At 39.6% G+C, this 23,415-nt stretch overlaps 1 protein-coding gene across 2 annotated transcripts in view; it reads left to right on the forward strand.

The window, feature by feature from the left end:
• Nucleotides 1-4,402: 4,402 nt before the first annotated feature.
• KCNK10 (potassium two pore domain channel subfamily K member 10) overlaps nt 4,403-23,415 on the forward strand; it is a 52,721-nt gene continuing 33,708 nt past the window's right edge. Inside the window, exon 1 of one of the 2 annotated variants that reach the window (XM_054400381.1) lies at nt 4,403-4,454. In XM_054400381.1, coding sequence (XP_054256356.1) covers nt 4,403-4,454 — 52 coding nt within the window. Of the gene's footprint in view, nt 4,455-22,471; nt 22,498-23,415 lie in introns of those variants that run through there. The other variant, XM_054400382.1, reaches the window with a different exon arrangement.

Below are 23,415 nucleotides of genomic sequence, written 5' to 3' on the forward strand. Positions count from 1 at the left end.
CATGCCATATTACTATGAACATCAAAAGGATACTTGTTATTTTATTTTTCTTTCAATGAGATTACTTGTAATAGAAAGCTTCTTGTCTATTGTGTTGTGCCTCACACAGGCCCAATCTTGTAAGGCACTGATTCTCAACTAACAGCAGCTCTAAGGACATTAAATGTGAACAATGAGCCCTAAATGAAAAGGGGGATTTAGGCAGACCAGATAAACTACTGATATTAAGTGGAGCCATGAAAATTCTTATGCAGGTACTAAAATAGATTGATCATCCCGTTTTTATTTTATTTTTCTTGGTGGTCTTTCATTTAGATATTAAAAATTACTGAATCCACTTAGTTTATAAAAGTTGACAGAGTAACAGCTTGAAACATTATGGCTTCGAGGCACCAGTCCTTCCTATCATGAGAATCCAGCATCACTGAGGGGTGAGAGGCCTGTTATTTGCATAAGATAATAGTTACGTTTCTATGCAACAGCTGTGCTGTCAGTGAAAGATGCGCTCATTGTGCCAAATCTATCTCTGGAGTAACCCCATTGATTTTAAATGAGTTACTTGGGAATAAATTGGCCCAGTAGATAAAACTGCAGGTCTGAGGTATCAAAATAATTGATCGAGACTTCCATGATCATCTCATGGTAAACAATTTCAAAACAATTACATGATCTCATGTATTTGTATACCTGACAGATCACAATTGATTTGCCATGACATTTTTAAACCATATAGTTAGGGAAAACACTTATATAGAGCTTACAGATGCTTTTGGGGAATATAAGAACATTAGGAGGAGACAAGAAACTAGAATGTGCTATTTTATCGTTAATATCTACTTAATTGTTACTGCAAGTCAAACGAATGTGAGATGTTTCTTTAAGGTCAGTTTAATAATAAAGAATTTGTATGGTCACATGAATATTCCTCTGCTTTAGACAGGATGTGTTTTTTTTGGTGATAACCTGAAGATTTCACTTTTAGACTATAGACTTCCTGCATATGTTAGCAGGAATTTAATGCTGTTGGCCTTTCAGTGGCCTGTTTGAGTTTGGTGATCTTAGGCAAGCTCTCAATGGGTAGATGTCTGTGGCATAATAGCCACCTCATTAGTTAGCTGACGATAGTTATGGCACAAAGACAAAGTAGTGCTTGGATTAGGGTGACACAGCTGAGTAATACATGTCTATATGTGAGTTTTTCCCAATAAAGTACAAGCAAAATTTCTGTAAATTGAAAACTGTTTTGAATGCTGAGGAAAAGTTATATACACACATATGTATGTTATATATATGTGTGTATAAATACATAGATAGTTCTTTATTGATACATATTTGATAAGTTGGGGGTTCAGAATGCTTCTTTGAAGTCCTTTTTGGTTATTGGAACGATTAAAAGATTTCCCATCCATGATTCAAGAAATCACACAGCACAACTGCAAAGCCTGCCCTCACTTTTCTTTCCATTCAGTTTGCAGCAGTAATGTCAACAGAAATACCCAAGCCTGTTCAGAATGCATCATGGTTTGTTTGCAAAGGAAATACCTTGTTCTTCTGATGTCATCATTGCAATCATCTCAGATTCAAGTCTGACTAAGCAGGCTCATTATCATTCTCACCATGTCTGGCCATAGAACAGCCTCTCCGCCTCCTCCTGTACCACACAAAACAAGAGCCACAGGGGTGCTTGGATTAGGGAAAAGAGAGACACCCAGCACCTCCCCCCCAGGAAAACTTGCTGCATTACTTCCATCTAGTTTCTTCAGACTACATAATGCTTTACAGGACCTTGCACACTACTACCAAATGGAAGTGTGGATTCACAAATATTGATTTCCCTTTCCTGTTTAGAGTCTGAACAAAGGCTGAGGGCAAGCATGTATGTATGTATGTATTTATTTAGCTTCTGAATGTGGATATGAAAAATGTGCCAACCTCCACAACCCTAAGTTTCCTGAGGTAAGCCACACTTTTTTTTTTTCTTTTTCTTTTTCTTTTTCTTTTTCTTTTTTTTTCTTTTTCTTTTTCTTTTTCTTTTCTTTTTCTTTTTCTTTTCTTTTTCTTTTTCTTTTTCTTTTTCTTTTTCTTTTTCTTTTTTTTCTTTTTCTTTTTCTTTTTCTTTTTCTTTTTCTTTTTCTTTTCTTTTTCTTTTTCTTTTTCTTTTTCTTTTTCTTTTTTTTTCTTTTTCTTTTTCTTTTTCTTTTCTTTTTCTTTTTCTTTTTCTTTTTCTTTTTCTTTTTCTTTTTTTCTTTTTCTTTTTCTTTTTTCTTTTTCTTTTTCTTTTTCTTTTTCTTTTTCTTTTTCTTTTTTTTTTCTTTTTCTTTTTCTTTTTCTTTTTCTTTTCTTTTCTTTTTCTTTTTCTTTTTCTTTTTCTTTTTCTTTTTCTTTTTCTTTTTCTTTTCTTTTTCTTCTTCTTTTTCTTTTTCTTTTTCTTTTTCTTTTTCTTTTTCTTTTTCTTTTTCTTTTTCTTTTTCTTTTTCTTTTTCTTTTTCTTTTTCTTTTTCTTTTTCTTTTTCTTTTTCTTTTTCTTTTTCTTTTTCTTTTTCTTTTTTTTCCCTCTCCCCACCAGGGCAGATTTCTCCCTTTGGTCTTACAATGCTAGCTGACATCTGAGCAACAGATAGGAAAGCAAGACAAACAGAGGGTAGTTGAGTGAAAAGAAGTACAGGGCAAAAAGCAGAAGACATTATCTCAGGCACCAGGTTTAGAACACAACCACATTTCTTGAAAATTCAAAAGAAAGACTTGGCTATGGACCTCAGGATTGATTTGAATGTGGGTCTCTGAGCTACAACCCACATCAATTTACGTATCTCTCCCGGAAGCCGTCCACAGTGAATGATCCCCTTCACACAAGAGGTTGATTTCCACTATGAAGCGTAGGAGGCAGGACAGGGTTAACCTCACACAATCTTCCTTCAGGCCCCAAGAGAGGGGCTGGGGTTTTGTTTTCCTGGCTAAGGGAGGGGAGCTGGGGCACTATTGTAACTGGAACTGGAGACCTTTTTGGTGTTACCAGCCTGGTTTGGGTTTGCGGGAAAGCCTGGAGCAGGAGGGAGAGGGGGGAAAAGCACATGTGGAAGGCAGCGGGTGTCTAATAATTGCATAAGGTAAAGCCAAGCGTCCTCCTTTTCCCCGAAGCCCGCTGAGAGCTTAGGGGGGGCTCCGAGAGGCCTCCAAGCTCCCTCTCAGTCCTCCTGCCCCCTCCCTGAAGCCTGGCCACATCTTTCAGCTCTGCCGTGCCACCTTTGCCTTGACGCGAGATGCCTGTCCCTGTCCACAGCACGGAAAGAAGCGGGGACGGAAAGGGGAGCATTTAGACCCCTGCCCAGTCCAAGACCCCCAGAGCCTGCGGGGGCTCGGACGATCCCCTGCCCTTCCCCTCCCCCTGCGCTGCAGAGTCTCTGGATGCTGCCGTACTCCTGCCATGTGCTGTCGCCGCCGTCTCTGCTGCTCTTAGCTTAGCCGAGCGTGTCTCCGGCTGCAAACTCCGCCAAATAAGCCTGCATCCTCTTCCAGGGAAGGATACCCAGTAAGTACCAGTCGGAGCCTGCCTCCTTCCTGGGGCACTCCGCCGCCACCTCTTACAAAGGGACTTGCAGTCTCTCCCCACCCCCTTTTTAAACCGATGCAGAGAAGGGCTCGGTGAATTCCCTCCAAAGATATAGGGTGGCTCCCTCCTCCTCCTCCTGCTCTTCCTGCTCCGGCTCTCCCCGGCGAGCCAGGCTGCTGCATTCAGCCGGGCTGGTCTTCAGCCGAGCTGGTCTCCAGCCGCGCCCCAGCCATGCTGCTGCGGCTCACCCCTCAAGGCTGACTTTTGTTACCCCTTAGTGCATGGGGCTGAACAGAGGTGGGCTCATTTTTGGGAGGCGGCTGAGGCTAGAGAGCGTGTACACGTGTGGGAGGCGTCCCTGGGGGTGGGGGGAATCTGGCGTACTCCCCGATCCTCGCCAGCCCGTGTGCCCCCTCAGGTGGGCGCAGCAGAGAGGCTGGGCTGCAGCAGAGACCCCGCCAGCCTGACATCTGCAGGTGGACTGAGCAAGCCAGCTGCGGGATCCTCCCCAGGAGCTAGCAGCACCCTGGAACCACTGCCCGTCTCAGCCTGCTCAGTTTCGCTCTTCCCTAGACCCTCTCCAGTCCTCACTCCATCCCTTCTCCTCCTCTCTCTGCTGGGGTGCTTGCACCCCTCGTCACCTCGTTGATATAAAACCCCTCTACTCCAGTCCCCTCCCTGCCCGTCTCCACCTTTGATTTGTGTATTTCTTTCCTTGGCAACCACCAGTTCTCCTCAGACAAGCAGCGCAGGCTCCCTATAATTTGAAATTAATTTGTTTGACTGCAGCACTGAGACAGAAAGGTTGGGAATTTATTTAATTCTTTTTCCTCCCTGTGCAAAAAGGAAGCGATGAAATTTCCAATCGAGACTCCAAGAAAACAGGTGAACTGGGATCCTCAAGGTTGGTGATTCTCTATTACTATCATTACTATAATAGCAACAGTTATTATTATTCCTTGTGTCTAGTGACTCGTAGGAGACAATTTGACTCCAAATGGGAGGAGACATTGGATGCATGTCTGCTTCCCATGTGCACTGCTCAGTCTTTCTTGCTCAATGTTAGTGCGTTGGAAAATGCTCCTCAGATGTGGGGTTGGGTGAGTGTGTGGGTAAAAGCTCTTCTAGGTGTCAAGTTTTATAGTTCTATATTTGATATTTCTATTCCCTCCCTTTTTCTTATTTTCATGGCAAACTTGCCTAGGATGGCAGTGATCTCTGTCTCATAGCATTGTTTGTTTTATCTGTGGTTCCTTTGTTGTTTCTAGTGATCATTGTCTCTGCTAAATGGGTGGTACAGGAGTGGACACAGATGTAACTGCTTACTCAGGGCTCCTCGATGGCAAATTTTTGTTGGCAAGCAACTGAAGGAAAATGCTGCTGCAACATAACCTAGAGTGTAGATGGTATAAAAAGACACATTAAATAATGGACCCCAAAGGGACATTTAGGCTCTTCACTCTGTCCTGTTAACAACTGATCAGCCTAAGTGGATAGTTTGATTAACTCTATAGTTAGATTTGAAGTCTGTTTTGGAGAGTGTGTTTGTGTGATGGTGGAAGGAGATTTACGCCAGTGCAGTGGTTTTCAATAAAGCCATCCAAGTTTTAAAATAAACCATAATGAAATGCTTTCCTTTGCTGGCATGAGGAGGAGGCTCATATGCAACCTACAGAAGAAGTGACTGAAAAAATCCCTACTGGCAATTTGTGTACTGATGTGTCATATTTCTGTGCATTGATACTGGAGCAGAGCAACTTGAAGCCATATGCTCAGATTTGCAGCAGAACTGCTGGCACCCAGTCACTGTACAGCAGTGTTTGCAGGAAGTATGAAGTGATAGCATGGGCTTTGATTATTCATCTTTATGCCGCAGGTTTGGTTTTAGTGGTCAATTTGTCTGTCATCCTATGTGCCCTCATGCCTACAAAATGAAATGTTAGAGACTGTTTCTTCTCATGTACAACGAATAAGCAGAACAGACCTTTTTCTGCTGAGCAGGTCTGAAATGCTGTTTAAACAGTATACACAAGATTTAGTTTAAACCTTACTACATCTTTAATTATATGAAGGCTGAAATCAACACATCAGCCTCCTCCACCCACATCTTCACAATGAACACATGAATAATAGAGATTTGATTATTTTAATAGCAGTATATTCCCCATCATAGAACCACAGAACCATTTTGGTTGGAAAAGACCTTAAAACGATCGTGTCCAACCATTACCTAACTCTATCAAATCTGATGCTAAATCATGTCTCTTACAAACACATCTCTTTTAAACTCCTCCAGGCATAGTGATTCAACCACCTCTCTGGGGAGCCTATTGCAGTGCCTGATAACCCTTTCAGTGAAGGAGTTGTTTACAATATTGAGTTATATTCTAGGGTCAAAATTCTGTATGGTGAAAACTTGCTCTTCCCAGGTGCTTTTCTGAATGTATTTGCTGTTGCTTCATTTTATGTACTGCAAATACCTTTTAATGCAAAAAGCCTTTAAATGCAATCAGCTTTAAAACATATGGATCCAACAGGTGGTTGGTCACAATTTACTGTGTCCAAAACTGTAGAGTAACATAACAAAAGACCTTAAACCAGCAGGCTTGTGCTCTGCCAAGCTGAATCACTTCTGAAGGACTGTAGAATCTTAACAGTTATTTCCTCTCAGTGTATTTACTTTGTTTGCCAGGCAGCAAGGATGATAATGTATAGCCAGGAAGGAAGAAAAAAATGTTAATTGCTAATTCTCCAAGGGACTCAACAAATAAATAGAATTTGATGGAATGGAAAAAAGGTAAAGAATAGTAAAGAAAGGTTATTTAATGTGCAGTCCTTTAACAAAGTGCAATGACATTGTACTCACATAGTCCCACTGGAGAATTAGTGATGATAGAAGAGCAGGTAGATTAGAGTTCCATTGTTTTTGAAATGAAAACATGTTTATGTAGCAATGTTAGCAAAGATCTACACAAAGTTACTTAGAGAATTTTATATGCAGTCACATATGTAGTCTGTTCTCTGTGTGTGCATGTGAAGAATGATATGTTTTGCGTCCTCTGTGATATCCTTTGAGTTAAGAACTGAAGCAGCTTTTCTCAGATACAAAGACCAACATGTAGAAAGCTGGTGGTGAAAGAATACTGAGTCCTAAGTATAAAAAAAAGCAGAGCTCATGTCTACTTAATGTTCACGTTCAAACACCAGGTTAATTTCAGTGTGAATTGTATGATTGTGCCTTGTTCTGGTTGCCAGACAGAGAACGTGCAGTTTCCACAGTTTTGTCTAGTAGAAATTGTGCTAACTTATGCTAACAGCATTTGAAATATATCAACTGATGTTCCTGGCAAGCAAGCTAGCAATCCAACAACATAAGTGAGAGCTATGGTATCTCAAAGATTGTTTGTATCTGATTATTACAGACAATATTTTCTAAAAACAGTACACATTTCTAAAGGTCAATGTCCTTGCTGTGGAGGTATGGCTGGCTTGGGACTGATGATGTTGCTGGTTTGAACCCAGGTCAGAATGATAGTCATTGAAATGAGTAACTCCATCGTGCTTACTGGACGACAAATATATATATAGATAAATAGATTAGAGTCTGCTGGTAGCTTTAATCTGTCATAAAGCTGGTATTCTCAGTTCACTTCAGCAAAGATCAATACACCATAGAAAAGACTTTGTGGAGAGAAGAGGTTTAAAAGAATAGAATTGACATGAGGGAATGGTGTCTGACAGGCAGTAATGGGAGGCTGATTTCTTAGCCATTAAACTGGAATGATCAGGGAGGGCGAGAAGATTGAACTGTATCTTGTTACGCAATATCTTCACGTCTTTGGTACACAGTATATTTGTGTGTTCCCTAGAAATGCTTAATACGTTTTCTAGATAAACCAAATATTTCATACACCTGGAGGTGGATTTCTCCAATGAAGTCTCTTACTATCCCAGGCCAAAGGACTGTATAATTCCATTAACAAACAGATCAAATCCCATGTCAAAAGTTTTTGGGCAATCCCCAATAGTCCAGTGTAAAATATGGCCTAGATTCTCACATATTTACTAAAAAACATACTATTCATATACAGCAAGTGAATGGTGTAGGAAGTGAGTTTAAAACCTCCTGAATATTTTAGACAGAGATGGACACAGTGAGTAGGAGTATAGGATCTCACACTACCTGGCTTTATGTTTGAAAACCAAGCCTGCCATTTGTATTAATGATGGAATCAGGCTGGATATACACTGTCATAAAACACTTGATCTGCTTATCACTGTCTTTTGCTTCTCCCATTTGGTGGAATTCAGGTAGACACTGATAATTGAAATTAATGAAAGACCAGATTTTTAATTTTACACTTTGTACAACTTCCCAGCTATACTTTTCATATAATAAGACTGGGATTACAGTAGTAAAGACATTAATGCTTGACACTGTTGTTCTCATATCCTCTTTTCTGCATTCCTCCTGCTGTTTGTTACATCCACCTGTTGCCTGTGCTTAAATTGGTTTATAATCTCTTTGGACATATGCTTTTATACAGTACCCAAACCACAGTGAGTCCCTCATCCTGACTGAGACATGTGGATGCTACAGCAATGTCAATTTCTTCTTTCTACAAATTATCTACCTAAAATTGTTATTCCTTTGTAGAAAAGAAGAACAGATGAGACTTTTCCTAATATGCTCAGAAATTATCCCCAAGCTTGACTTTCTTGCAGGGTGATGGTGACATGTCCTTTCCAAGGGAAAGATGTCTGTCTTGGTGATGCTCTTAGTAGGTTGATAATGAAGTTTAGTCTTTACCCATCCTTTGTGCCTGCATTTCTTTTGCTGTCATTGCAGTAACATGGATTGTCAAAGCATTTTGAATTTCCAGGTAGATGTTTTTCTTTACATTGATATTTTGGAACTCTCAAGTTTTGATACAAGATCCTGTGCCCTTTCACAACGACATTGTTGTGTAGGATGGCTTTCTGCAGTTTGGAACCCTAAAATCATACATATATTATCACCTTTACACTTAGCATGGGGGTTGGTGTCTTTGAGGAATTCAAGCTGTGGTTGAGCATCTGGAGTTCCTCTTCAGATTTTATAACTGACTTATTGTTTAACCTTCGGTAAGCCACTTACCCTTTGTTTTGCTCCTTTTTTCTTGACTGCAAAACAGGAATATTAATACTTCCCTAATGCACAAGGGTGTTGTGAAATATAATTAACTTGTTCAGAACAATCTAAGATCTGCTATTGAGAGAAGAGCATAGGTATTGCAATCAAATGCTAAAACCATTAGGAGGGAGTAAAACATCGTACACAGATCACATAAATTAAAAAATAAGGTTTTCTCTGCACTTTGTAACTAGAGGAGACTAGTATAGCTTGTGCTTCTTTACAGACAGTGGAGACTCAATTGAGTTACCATTAGAGTTATGTAGAGATTTTTTTTCTGTTCCCCAGCTGCTGCTCTAGAGGTGCTCATGTCCTCCATGGGCCCTATGCCACCTGCCACACGGAGAATGTCTCACTTCACCTGAGAAACTTCAGGCAGCACTGAACACCTTTATGTGGAACATCTGAGCTGGGTTTCAAATGACTTTGTGCAGGTATCAGGATTGGATTATCCCTTGATAACTGTTGTAAAAATCTTCAGCATCAGCTACTCAGTGTGAATTAAATTGATGTTGCCCTAAGTGTGTTACAGACTGCTGCAGTTCCTGATTTTTCTGTCCTTTCATTCAAAGAGACCAGTGCAGAAGGCAAACTTGATTATAAAGGCATAGATGAGTAGAATGAGGGTGTGCATTGCTGTCTTCCCTTTTCAAGAAGATATATGAAAAGAAATGGAGTGCAACTGTGGGTTAGACTGTCTTTCTGCATTAGTAAGTCAGTTCTTAGTAGATCAGTCTAAGAAGACTGCTGTGAAAGCTATGATGTGTAAAAAAGTAGCTCTGATCCCAACAAATGACCCATGGTCAGGATGGTGCTGGCCATGTGCTACTTGATCAAAAGTTGTGTTGGCTGCTGAATCATCCAATAGACCAGGACTCAGGTATGTATACTAAGCACAAGTTTTAGAACAACAGTAAGTATTTTATTTTAAAGAGAGGTTTAAAAGAGGATGGAAATGCATAAATAGGAAGGCACTCCTGGCAATGCATGATGTAGGTACAGTAGTGCCAAACACAGTGAGGTGGAAAATTTGAAGTTTGCTAAAAAAAAAAAAGGAAGAAAACATAACCTTACTAAAGGCTATTGGAGCCTGCAGGGGAGACATAAATACTGATTGGCCCTAATGTGAAGGAAGATGTGACTGAATTAGCAGGAGCAGAAGATATACAGCAGAGAGTTATTAGTTTCAACGTCGCTGTCATTAGGATGCCCTAGAAATGCAAAAATGAAGGATTAATGAAAATAAAATTAGTTGTCAGAAATTGGCAGACTGAAAGACTGGACTGCAGCTTTCTTAGTAATAGTAAGGAGTGACTGAACTCTAGTCAAAGTAAGAAAGATGAAGGGTAGGGTATCATTAAGATGTCATCTTTACTGTGAGAAAAAGGGATTGGAAAGAATATGAGCAATATGAGGCTGTAAGACTAAGACAGGGAGAGCAGTAGAACTGTCAGCAGTGGGAGAGGTTAAGACAGAATTTCTATTTCAGTGAAGAGGACTAATGCTGTTTTTTGCTGTGTATGTATGAGAGTAATCCATTTATAGGCTTTTGAAACAAAAAGTCTCTTGAAAACTGATGCTACCTGCTGTGATGGAGTTTGCTTTTGGGAGAGCTGCCCAGGGAAGTGGTTGAGTCACCACCTCTGGAGGTATTTAAAAGATGTGTAGATGTGACACCTAGGGACATGGTTTAGAGGTGGACTTGGCTGTGCTAGGTTAACGGTCGGACTCGGTGTTACTGAAGGTCTTTTCCAACCTAAATCATTCTTTGATTCTATGGTCATCTTACAGAACAATAGAAGTTATTTTGGCATCTCTATCCTACAGGATCATCATAGTGCTTTGAGCATCAAGCTTTGAGTACCTAGATTTGTTAGAGCCATATGTTCATATCTCAGCAGGACTGACTCATCTTCTCTTTCCTAGGAAGAAAAAACAACATGTTACTGCCTTTACTGGATGAGAATTTTGGCACCTTAATCTTGTGCCACTAAGATTCTTAAGATTCGTTGATATGCTGTTAAAAGGGTACTTGGATTCAGAGAATCACAGAATCACCATGGTTGGAAAAGTTGTCTAAGATAAAGTCCAATCATTATCTAATTCTGCCAGGGCCACTGCTACACCATGTTGTTGACCCCCATATCTAGACAGCTTTTAAATACATCCAGGGATGGCAATTCAACCACTTCCCTGGCACTATTCCTGCCTTTGATAACTTTTGGTATAGAAGTTTTCCTAATGTCTAACCTAAACTTCCCCTGGTGTAACTTCATGCCATTTCCTCTTGTCCTATCAGTTGTGACTTGTGAGAAGAGACCCACCTCTCTATAACCTCCTGTAATATAATAGTACTGGCACAATTTTAAAAAAGAAAATATATAGGGACAGCTTGTCATAGAATCATAGAGTATAGAATGGTTTGTGTTGGAAAGGACCTTAAAGATCATCTAGTTCCACACCCCTGCCATGGGCTGGGACACCTCCACTAGATCAGATTGCTCAAAACCTCATCCAACTTGGTGTTGAATACTTCCAGGGAGGTGGCATCTTCAACATCTCTGGGCAACCTGTTCCAGTCTCGCCACCCTTGTATTAAAGAATTTCTTCCTAATATCTAATCTTAACCCAATCTCTTTCACTTTAAAACCATTACACCTTGTTCTATCACTACATTTACTGATAGAGTCCCTGCCCATCTTTCCTGTAGGCTCCGTTTACTGGAAGGTTGTCAGGGTTTTTATCTGTTCAAGTTTTTAAAGAAACAAAACCTAGTCACTAGCTACTATGTGTGAAAAGCCTCAATGATGAAAGAATTAATGAAAAATTAGTACTGCAGAAACTCCCAGCTGAAATGAAGGAATCAACTCTCTTATATCAAATACAATTGTCCAGGCTAACTCACTAATTACTTTAATGTTAAGATTTCTAAGTTTGGATTGTGCAAGGAGAAGTCATGCAGATAGGCCTTGAGTAGCAGTGATTGTGATGGCTACAGAAATACCAGAGCCACGCTAGTCTGCCTTCATCGGAAGCAGAGTTCATTACTGGGTTACAATCATACACTGACATATAACCTTGTCACCTGAATTTCTCAATGCTACCAGTCATTTTTTGTCAATTAAGTTTTCAAAAAATGTGCATCTGCTGCCATTTAAGGAGTTAAGAGAGCTGAGACATATAGAGAGGCCTGGCATATATAATAATGGAGATAAGGGAGAGCTCTGCCCTTGTGGAGCAACAGTTTAAGGCCAGTTAGGATGTCCTAGGACCTCTTAGTTGGTATTATGTACTATGAATGAGCAACTGAATTAAACCATTTGCCTGTGAATTAGTTAGAAACTAAACCGCTTAAATAGGTAGCTGAAATACAGAGATATTCCAAGTTTCTAAGACCTGCTATCATTAGGGGAGATAGAATCCAATATGGTTTATGGAGCCTGGAGAATTTACAATAGATCTCTGGTTTAGGGTCAGCAGAATCGCTCTCCTGGCTGCACTGACTAATTTGAGCACATCTGTATTGACCCTAATGGGATGTATTCCAGACTGCAGCAAAGGAAAGAAATGAGACCAGGGTTACTCCTGTTCATGTCTTGAACTTCATCTCAAACAGTGTTGGGTAGCTTCTCACTATGAGGATTTAGGACAGGTGTATTCTTTCCTGGTGGATTAATTCTCAGTTTGTGCATGCTTTGGGGTTACAAGAAGTTACACCATTCTGGTTAGTGCAGCTCTGCTGAAAGTTATAAAATACTACTCTGAGCTTGGCATTATTAGTAGTGATTTCTTTTACTTTCATCAGCTCTGAATGCAGGAGAGTTCATGTCCACCTGCTGTATACTGTGCAGGCATACTTCAGTTTAAGTGAAGTTTAATTATCAGCACAGCCACAGCTGTCTCTTTCTTAAGTCTGCTCTGTTAATGCACCGCTGTGAAGCGCTGTGACATGTTAGAGACCGTACAGTATCAGCAGATGCCATCCTTGTGTAGCTGTGAAGTGTTATCATAGTTCAAATTACAATTTGAACTCTCTGAATACAAGCTGAGCATAAGAAAAGTCTTGTGTAATTCAGTTGTTGTACCAGACTCCTTATTACCTAAATGCCCTAAATGATATACTAGATAGCAAACTACAAGCCAGTTTTGTGCAGCCAGAATCAGCCTGGCATCAACCTGGGGCTCTGTGTGCCTGACCAGCCTCCTCGTGACACTGTTCATCCGTTCTATTACATACTGCCATGAGCAGCATAATGGGTCTCTTTAGCTTCCATTTGCTTCCACTTCCAGTTTAACTAAGATTTACTGTGTATAGGAACTTAAGACCATACTTAAGACTGTGTTCTCAGGATATGCAAATAGTATAGTGAACTAAAAAAACGGCCTAATGGATGTACTTCTTATAAGATTTCTGACTATATGACGAAAGATTGACTTTCATTGCTGTTGTCCACAACATTTGAGAAACTATCACTTAATTGAAATGGTGAGTTATTAATGAGATTTGCTTGAATTTAAAGTATTTTTCTGTAGATTTCAGTTATTAGCCAGACACCACTGGACTGATGTAGAAATTTGTGCTTCTTGTTTTTACAGAGGAACATCAATATGAGCTCTGTATGAGGTTTTGTCATTAATGTGCAGATACATCTTTAAGGATGTCCCAGGAATTCTTTGAAAGAGAGGAATTAATGCTGTCATTATTCTTATTCTGGGATTAGAGTGTTTTCTGACCTTACATGTGAAAGATCCATTCCTTGACTATTCACCTAAGAGAGTACTTGCTTCCTATTTGGCTCTTGACAGAGCAGAGATCTGCATGAACTAGAACTCCTAAGCAAGAAATACTGACAATGCTAGGGAAACAGGTTTTATCAGTGATCTGTTGATTTTAGTCTTATTTCAGAAGGGAAAGGTGAGAATTTCTCTTGGGTTTCTCTGTATTCAGTTTCTCTATAAATAGCTTCATAAACTGGATGATAGTACTGCTGCCAGTGAGTGTGTTGGAACAAACATAGTCACCAGTCTTGAAGCAGAAGTGCTCCTTTTTTGGGATTTGCCCTTGTCAATCACTTTTAATCTCCCCTCAGCTCTTCCTTCTTCTTGCTGTAATGCTCTTCTACTCTATTTTCCATTTTCTTGTACATGATTTTCATTGATGAGTCCTGCCACATTGTGAGCATGTTCTTGGCTCCTTGCTCTCGGCTCAAGTGTCAGAGGCAACAGGGAGGGTAGCTGAGTGCTGAGTGCTGAAAAGAGGAACTGAGCAGGGAGTTACAGGTATGCTGCCTCCCACATTGCCAGAGTAGTTGGAGAGAAGTGAGGGACAAGAGCAGATGTATGGATTTGGAGGAGGGCACGGTGGAAAATAAGTGAAGAGAAAGAGAAAGCAAAGCAAGGGAGACAAAATTTGAACTGCCCTACAGCAGTATACAATCTCACTCCAGCACCAGACAAATCTCCCTCAAGTATTCATCTGGACTTGGCAGCCCTGTAAGTAGTGCTACAAATGGTGTCAGTAGCAGTGCATCTTCATGTTAATGCCAATAAGTGTTAGCTAGGAATCCCCCAGGACTGCTGTCCTAGAGCCAAACCAGGAAGAAAAAAAAAACCAAAGATGCTTTCAGCTGTTCCTGGAGTTCATGTCCTGCCTTAGCACATCCATTCTTTCAACCAGTGAGCTGTCACGTACGCCTTAGAAAAGTGCAATGTCTGGGAGAGGGAAGAGGGAGGGGCAAGTATCCCAGCATCCCATGACTGTGACTTTCGCAGTTTTTTTTTTTTTTTTAATTTCAGTGGATTAAATCTGCTTGATACCTGCACAAACAAGCCTTGGGTTTCCTATTGTTTCCCTGCCTTTTGCATAGCCTCAGCAGACAGGAGCGCTAAGGCTGTATTTGTGAAAGGGTAATTCTTGGGTGGCCAATTTTAGGTTCATGGGCAGGCACTGACTATGGTTCTGACAGCAGAGAAGCTGCTTTGGAATCTGAGAGTTCTTGTAAATAATTAGCAAGAGCAGCTTGCACGTGGGTAACATTTTCCCTTTACAATCAGCAAAAGAAAGGAGTCTGATTTATGGCTGTCTATTAATCTTGTAACAGACAGACCAGTGTTTTGTTATGTATAGTGGAAAATAACGTCTCTTAAAAGAACTTGAGGATTTGCTAACACATCAATGAGAAAGTCGTAGTACCTGCTTGATGCATGTAGCACAAAGACCATGTTTTAAACTTTTGGAATTACTCCTGAATTTGATTAATTTGCTAAAATCTCTTCAGCAGTGTTTACATGAGACAAACTGTGAACATAGACAATATTGTTTATCCTCAGTGTCACAGAGGTTTATCTATTATTTGTGAAATGCTTTGAGATATTTAGATAATCATGAAACATTATAATAGACTGGCAGAACTAATGCAAAGAGGAATGTTAAGATGTGTTTGAGTATCTTACACAGAAGGGGAGGGAAAAGATATCAAGAGCATTTTCCCACTGTGAGTCAGGACTAGAATGTCAAGATGATTGTTTTTTAAAAACTTTTTATACACTTGGCATTTCACCACTTTGTTTACAGATTCTGAATGATGATTACAAGTGTGCAACATTAGGCTGTTTGTTACCCTTCACTGACAGCTGTTCTCCTTGGGTCCATAGGGGTATGAAGGGCTCAGACTGAAAACACTGACCTAAATGATTTCTGGTAGCTATTTTATGCTCTGTTCTTAGGTATTTCCAATGAGGGTGATTTCAGTATCGTGATGGCTGTTGCCACGCTTGGTTATCCTTGTAGCTAGACTGTTTTCCTAATATGTAATCCCCTACTTCACTGGTATATATTAGTCAGTTATTTCTTGCTCTCTATTTAAAGGCTCTTCTTGCCCTATCCGTAAGGGATCTAGGGAAGAATTCATTGTCTTCAGTTAGTATCTTATTTTCCTTTGTAAGACTGCAGTTCCCATTTTTACACTTAGCCCAAACAGCATATTAATTTATATTAAGATAATAATTTGTAAAGTTGCAATGGAAATTGAAGTGGAATGTTGAAAACAAGACTACATTCATAATAATTGTGTCATAGCCAAATGATGTTTGAATGTGTGGTGGGGTTTAATTTACTGTAGTTCAAACCAAGATAAGAGATCAGTAAAAAGTGATTGAAGGAAGAGATTGATATTTCCAGTATTTGTTAAATACAGGTCCAGTGTTTGCTTTCTGTAGTTTGCAAACTCATTCTCTTGTTCTATATTCGTATGCTCTTAACATTGAGTTGCAATGAACCATGTCAGTATTTAGTCACCCTGCAATATTTTGGTGGTAAGTGGAGAAAGATACTTGAATAAAGCAGCCTTTTCCGTTCCATTCAGATTTTGCTTCCATTTTCTATTAGTCTGAAGAATGAAAAGTGTACCTTCATCTTTGCTGGTTTGTAACTGTCACATGAAAGGTTGTGCAGAAGCCAGAAATGGACATAAAACTAAAGAAATAAAGTACAGATGCCCCAAATAAGAGTGGCTCTTTTTGTGTAAGTCTTAAAACACACAAGTTTGTGAGTAGGAGAGTGGATTTCTACTCCAGCCTTGTTGATTGTTGTGTGATCTTAGGTAAGTGGGTTTTTTTGTGTGTTTTTTGTTGACTTTTTTACTTACACAGTTGTATTTAGTGAGAGTTGAACACTGATCTCTGAGCTGGGCCAGCCTAAGGAAACTGTGAACTTGAAACGATCTGGGACAGCACTGTTTTAAACCAAGTATGTCCGGTTTATGAACAGAAGCTCAGCACTATACTAATGAAAGTTGGATCCGTCTGCAAGAAGGAGCCTAAAAATACTTTCGAATTCCTTACCTGAAAGATTAAGGAAAATTACTGTTGTTTGGCATCAGATTTTTCCAGAATGAATGTAAAAGCAAAGACAGATCATAATTACTGCCATTTTTAATATAGTCAATGGGGTTACACTCCTGTCATAAACACTGCTGATGCTAGGGCCCTTGTTCTGAAGCGTTTATTCTCTATAAAATAAATAACACGCAGCTATAACAAGGACATATGTAAACATTGATTTATGATTTGCTTTGTTGGCATAGTGAGATTTTCTGGGTTTTATATGGTTAGGAGCACTGAGATTTTATTTCTGCAGATTTAAAATTTTTCTAAGCAGCCATCGTGATTTTTTTCCTTTCCCTGCTTTGAAAGCTCCTTGTGAGATGTATGCTTGAGCTGCCATTATTCTGTGCTTTAAAGAATTTATAATTAGAAATGGCAGTACCTTCAGAAATGCCATAACAATGATATTTAGACCCTCCTCTCTTTCTCACTATACTTTCTTGCCTGAAACTGAATTTTCTTGTACATACTTCTCTATTTCTTTAGAGAGAGTAGGTTAAGAATTGCTGGAGTGTAATGACAGAATACCAGAGTTTTTCAACAGCCTGACAAAATGCTTTGAAAAAAAAGAAAAAGAACATGGCATAGCTCAGGGCAATGGTAATTGCATAGATTTTTTTAATCTTTTACACACTTGTTCAACTAAGCACAACTAGATTAATAAGTAATCCAGCCATGCAAGTTTACCTAGCATCCAGTTTTGAGCCGTTTAACATCAGCAAGCAGATTGTGATTGTCTTACACTTTCAAAAATTGTCAGTCAGAGATCTCACATTATGTTGCTACTTTCCCTTTATTGGTTAGGAGTGCACGCACTTCTTGCCAGCATGAAATATTTAATGAATTTGACATTTGGCTTTATAGGAGAATGTATGCTGCTAGCATGTGTTTTATTAAATGAGTCTAGAAAATGAGTGAAATAAAATGCTTATGTATGGGGAGGAAAAATGAGAATGAAAGATGATGAAAAGTGAATCAATCAAATCCACCAAGACAAATTAATGTTTTTGTTACGTATTGACCCAACCCCAATAGAGAGTGACAAAAAAGGCATTATTGTTGGAAGGCTGCTTGCTCTGTCTGTAGGTAAATCATGTTCAACATCATAGTGTAAGTGCTGATATACATTGTTATTCTTAGGGCATAATTGTATAGGACTGGTGACTTTTTCACCAAAATCTATACACGCCTTGTGACTGGTAAGACTCAGAAGAAAAACAGTGCTGAAAAATGCAGTCTGACTTGTGTCCTCAACTTTATTGCCCTTATGCAAACTGTGATGGGCTGACCTTGGCTGGCTGCCAGATGTCCACCCAACTGCTCTCTCACTCCTTCTCTGGATACAGGGGGGGAAATAAGATGGAGAAGTTTGTGTGTTAAGGTAAAGATAGGGAGATCACTTAATAATTACCATCCTGGGCAAAACAGATTTGACTTGGGGAAAATTAATTTAATTTACTGCCAAATAATATAAATTTGGATGATGAGAAACAATGATAAAGGTTAAAATACCTTCCCAGTCCAGTTTTTTGTTCCTTAGGCCTAACTTAATTCATTTATTTCTGACTCCCTTCCTCCTCCCCAACCCACACAGTGCAGAGAGGATGGGGAATGAAGGGTTGTGGTGAGGTCATAACAGTGCCTTTGGGCTGACCTTCCTCCTCACACTTTTTCCTTGCTCCAGCCTGGGTCCTTCCTATGGCCTTCAGTCATTTAGGATAAATCTGCTCCAGCATGGTCTCTCCATAGGCAGCAGTCCTTCAGGAAATATCAGCCTGCTCTGATCAGGGGTCCTCCATGTGCTGCAGTGGAGATATCTACTCTGGTATGGTCCTCTCCATGGGCTGTAAGGAAATACCTGCCCCAACATCGTCTCTTCCAAAACTCGCACAGGCTGCAGGAGAATATCTCCTACACCTGCTGGAGCACCTCCTTCTCTTTCACTGACCTTTTTTTTCCTCATTCCTCATTGCCTGCACAACATTTTCTCCTTTCTCAAATTGCTTTTACAGAGGTGCTGCCAGCGTCACTCACAGACTGAGCTTATCCTGTGGTGTCTGCTGGAGTCAGTAGGAACTGACTGTGTCCAGCATGAGGCAGCCCCTGTCTTCTCCACAGAGACCACCACTATAGCCACCCCACTACCAACACCTTGCCACCTAAACCAAATACACTGTCATGGAGACCAGATAGACAGATACTTGGTTTCAGTCAGGCATTTGCTTCACAACCAAGTGGAAGTAGTAGTATAGACAGTATAGGTAGTATAGACAGTAGAAATTGGAGAAGATTCCCACAAGAATTATCCTTTGGAAGAAACTGCTATCAGTGACAGTAGGAGTGACAGTATCCTTAGTGTAAGGCAAGACTAATTCTGATGCCTTATTGCATAGCTAAGTTTCTTATCTGCCACTAGAGAAGCTCTTCAGGAACAGAGAAGAGGTTTAAGTTCCCCTTGGTTCTTCTGATCTCTGGTGCACCAGCATCACCACTCTATGAAGATGTTCATAGCTGGGAAGCTCTTTCTACAAGAAGAGCCCTTAACTTGGACCACACTGATTTCTTAATCTTTGCCATGTTCCAGTTTAGACTGTTTAAAGTTTATTTTTGCCTAAGCAATGATTTTCTAATGAAGAAGAATGAAAGCCACATTAAAATAATGGGGATGCTTTTTTTGTTTGCTTGTCACAACTGTGTTCCAAATCAATTAAGCAGTTGTGGTATTCCAAGAGCTATTAATTAGTATGTTGCAATTATAACTGATGAAGCAAAATTATGCAGATTTTTTTTTGGGTGAAACTTACTGAGAATCATAATTTTGAACATTAGCTGGGAATATATAAGATACATGACAAGATACAAAGATTGCAGGAGCCTTTTTATATAATGTTTTCTTCAAAGCTGCTGCCAGGCATGGCAAGGCAATGGCAAGGCAATGGTTAGACATAATTCTCTCTGGTACATATTACTGACATTTCTCTCCGACCAACAGAGAGAACTCAATATATGGACTTTTGCTCTGTTTCATTAACCTTATCCTATAATAGGAAACAAACAGTGACTTTGTCGCTCATGCGTTTTTGCAATCCTTCTCCCCACCTCACTCTGGGAAAGGACCAATTGGGGGCAATCAGTGTTACATTCTTTCTAACAGTACATGCAATCTTTCTGGTTTAATGTATGTGGGCCTTTCTGTCTTTACCTGTCTCTCTTTCCATATGTTGTTGAATGCTTTGCCACTGATGGCTGCATTTGCAGCAAACTGCTGAGATGTTGCTGAAGTCAGCATCACTAATACTGCATTAAAGAATCCACTTTAGGAAAAATGATGTTAGATTGAACCAGTGGGGTACTGCTGAAAACCATGTTCTCAGAGACACTCTCTACATTTTCCAAACAAGCAATATGTCAAGCTTTGCTTTCATGAACAGTAAATAATAGTAATGCTTCTCACTTCAATGGCAGTTTGCAGCAAAATGCTGTGCAAACTGTAGGGTGAAATTCCCCTTGTGTGGCTGGCTCTCGATGACTTTTGAATCATGTGGTTGAACACTTTGGGGATATGCAGAGGGAGCAGGGCAAAACTGGTGCAAAACGTGTCAGCACTGAGAGCAGTTTTCTCAATCCATGGCTGTATGGATCCTGTGGTCCCCAGATAACACTGCTTATTATTATGCCTCAACCTAGAACAACAGCCACAGGAATACTAGTCTTCTGCCCCATGTGTAATCGTAGCCTGCAGGCAGGATTTTGTCTCCCATTTCTTGATCACAGCTGAAACGTCACCTGTTAATTAGTCCACATCATGCAAAGATGCTGTGCAAACACAAAGGCAGACACAATCATTGTCTACTGGGATTTTGCTCCAAAAGGCAGGTTTTCTAAACCGGTGTCATATTTTTGAATGTGCTTAGTGTGTATAAATCCAACATTCATTGTGTTGGTTAAATTGATGGTCTCTACAAAACCTGTTAAAATAACAGAGAGAAATAAGCATAGGAATAGTGGGGGGGCTGGAATAACAAGCAAAACAAATGGTGGAAATGGTTGGTCATGTCTTCACAATGCAAATTTTTTATGACTTAATGATTTTTTGGTTACTCATGGACAGAAACTTCCATGTTTCATTAGTTCTATCATGCATATAGCATCCATCCACTTCCTGTTGAACATACGAATTCCCTTCAAGCATGAACTTGCATGCATTTTCTGTTTTTCTCACAGATAAAAAATTGTGATAGCAATACAACAGAGTGGGGTATGTTGTTTGAAAAAAACCCCAAATATATTATTTAGTTTAAACCAGTTGAGAAACTCTCTAAAATCTATTTTCTTTGATATCTTCTATGTCGTTGGTGTATTGGTCAGGATAGTTGCCAGGATATAGGTCACTGTGGCAAAGCCATGCTTAACATTTTGATAATAAAAAGGCAGCTGAACATCTTCTCAGCATTTTGGCTCTTATTTGAAGCTGTCCTTCTGAGGCACCTATACTTTGAACTTCTCTGTCTGTAAATTTTCCCTTTAAACATTCATGTTAGAAAAGTAATAACTCTTGTCTCTTTCTAGTTGGTGAAACCATGCTCAAAATCCAGTGGTAGCACTTTTATGAGAGCACAGGTTCATGAAGGAAGAATTCCAATTAGAAATAGGAATTTACATGCTCAAGTCACTAACCTCATTTTCTTGTTGTAAAGAGTGAGATACCTGCTAGACAGAGTATTTACACTGGTTTTCCAATACCTAATTACTCCTCAAAATCTATGTTGAAACATCTCTGGGGTGTTGACTGCAGTTGTGCCTTCTGCATCAGCTTTGTAAAAACACCCTCTTTGTTAATATATAAGTTGCTCAACTAGCTGCTTTGTTAGAATCTTCCTCTGTATTAATGTATACCATAGAAAATAATTTAGGGTAAATATTTCTGCGTACACTTAAGGTAGCTATTAGTAATAGCAGAAAATTAAAGACTTTAACATATCTGTGCTTAGGAAAACAGTTATATTTTATTTTAGAGATAATCAAGCTGAGCATTTAGCTCTGTAAGTGACACAATATTTATAAGAACATTTTGTGTTCCCTACACTGAACTTCCTGTCTTGCTCTTAATACAAGACACTTTCCTACTATAAATCAGGCCACGATTTTATAGTAAAGCTGTTATTAACACTTTGCCAGAAATCCAATTTGAATAAGAAATAACACTTGCATTAACAGAGAGAAAAAGAAAACTCACAAAAGCCATCTAACTCTATTAACTGCTGGCTTATCTTCCTCTTGACTTACTTGTTGGATATCCAAGTCAGGCATCTTTCACTGCCAAAAGGCTCACCCAGCCTACACTGTACTGTGCCAGTTTTGGAAAGGAGGATTGCTGTTTCAAAATATTGTAACATCCTGCTTCTGTCATATGAATTCCATTCTCTTCTTACTACATGAGCTTTGGACACTGAGATTATTTTGCTAAGTATTCGCTAGTGTGCAAAACCAGCTCTCAGGGCTTGCAGATTTTATATACAGTAGTTATTGGTTCTAACTGATGTAAGCTGATTGAATTCCATGGAATTCATGGAAGTTCTATTACACCGTTTTGTGTCAGCTAAGCCACTTCTGGGAATACTCAAGTTTATTTAGATCAGTAAGGAGATGATGTGACTCAGATTTAAGATATTTGCCTGTAGAGGAAAGGAGGTTCTAACTGCTTCATACAACCTCTCTATTTTACATTTCTTCTGAATACTTTTCTGATATTTCCTATTGAAACTCACTATACCTATTACAAAAAATCTTTTCCTTGCATGAGATTTAGAAAATCAAATAGGTGATTTCTTTCTCTTTCTTTCTTTCTTTCTCTTTCTTTCTTTCTCTTTCTTTCTTTCTTTCTTTCTTTCTTTCTTTCTTTCTTTCTTTCTTTCTTTCTTTCTTTCTTTCTTTCTTTCTTTCTTCTTTCTTTCTTTCTTCTTCTTCTTTCTTTCTTCTTTCTTTCTTTCTTTTTCTTTCTTTTCTTCTTTCTTCCTTCCTTCCTTCCTTCCTTCCTTTCTTCCTTTCTTCCTTCCTTCCTTCCTTCCTTCCTTCCTTCCTTCCTTCCTTCCTTCCTTCCTCTTCCTTCCTCCTTCCTTCCTTCCTTCCTTCCTTCCTTCCTTCCTTCCTTCCTTCCTTCCTTCCTTCCTTCCTTCCTTCCTTCCTTCCTTCCTTCCTTCCTTCCTTCTTCTTTCCTTCTTTCTTCTTTCTTTCCTTCCTTCCTTCCTTCCTTCCTTCCTTCCTTCCTTCCTTCCTTCCTTCCTTCCTTCCTTCCTTCCTTCCTTCCTTCTTTCTTTCCTTCTTTCTTCTTTCTTCCTTCTTTCCTTCCTTCCTTCCTTCCTTCCTTCCTTCCTTCCTTCCTTCCTTCCTTCCTTCCTTCCTTCCTTCCTTCCTTCCTTCCTTCCTTCCTTCCTTCCTTCCTTCCTTCCTTCCTTCCTTCCCTCCTTCCTTCCTTCCTTCCCTCCTTCCTTCCCTCCTTCCTTCCTTCCTTCCTTCCTTCCTTCCTTCCTTCCTTCCTTCCTTCCTTCCTTCCTTCCTTCCTTCCTTCCTTCCTTCCTTCCTTTCTTTCTGACTTCTTTGTAACACTGTCACTCTTCTTCCTATTTTCACTTCAAGTTCTTAGAAGTCATGTGAAATATGTGTGGAACTAAGAGAAAGTATCCTTTCAAGTCTGGTGCCACTCAATCCTGGCTGATAAGTGTTGGAAGCCATAATGATGTTTTGATGGTCAAATTGAACAGCTGTGCCACAGAGTGATGCAAAACTGATATACACACAAAAGAGATCA

The sequence above is a fragment of the Indicator indicator genome, chromosome 4 (assembly GCF_027791375.1).
Source record: "Indicator indicator isolate 239-I01 chromosome 4, UM_Iind_1.1, whole genome shotgun sequence".
Taxonomy (NCBI): domain Eukaryota; kingdom Metazoa; phylum Chordata; class Aves; order Piciformes; family Indicatoridae; genus Indicator; species Indicator indicator.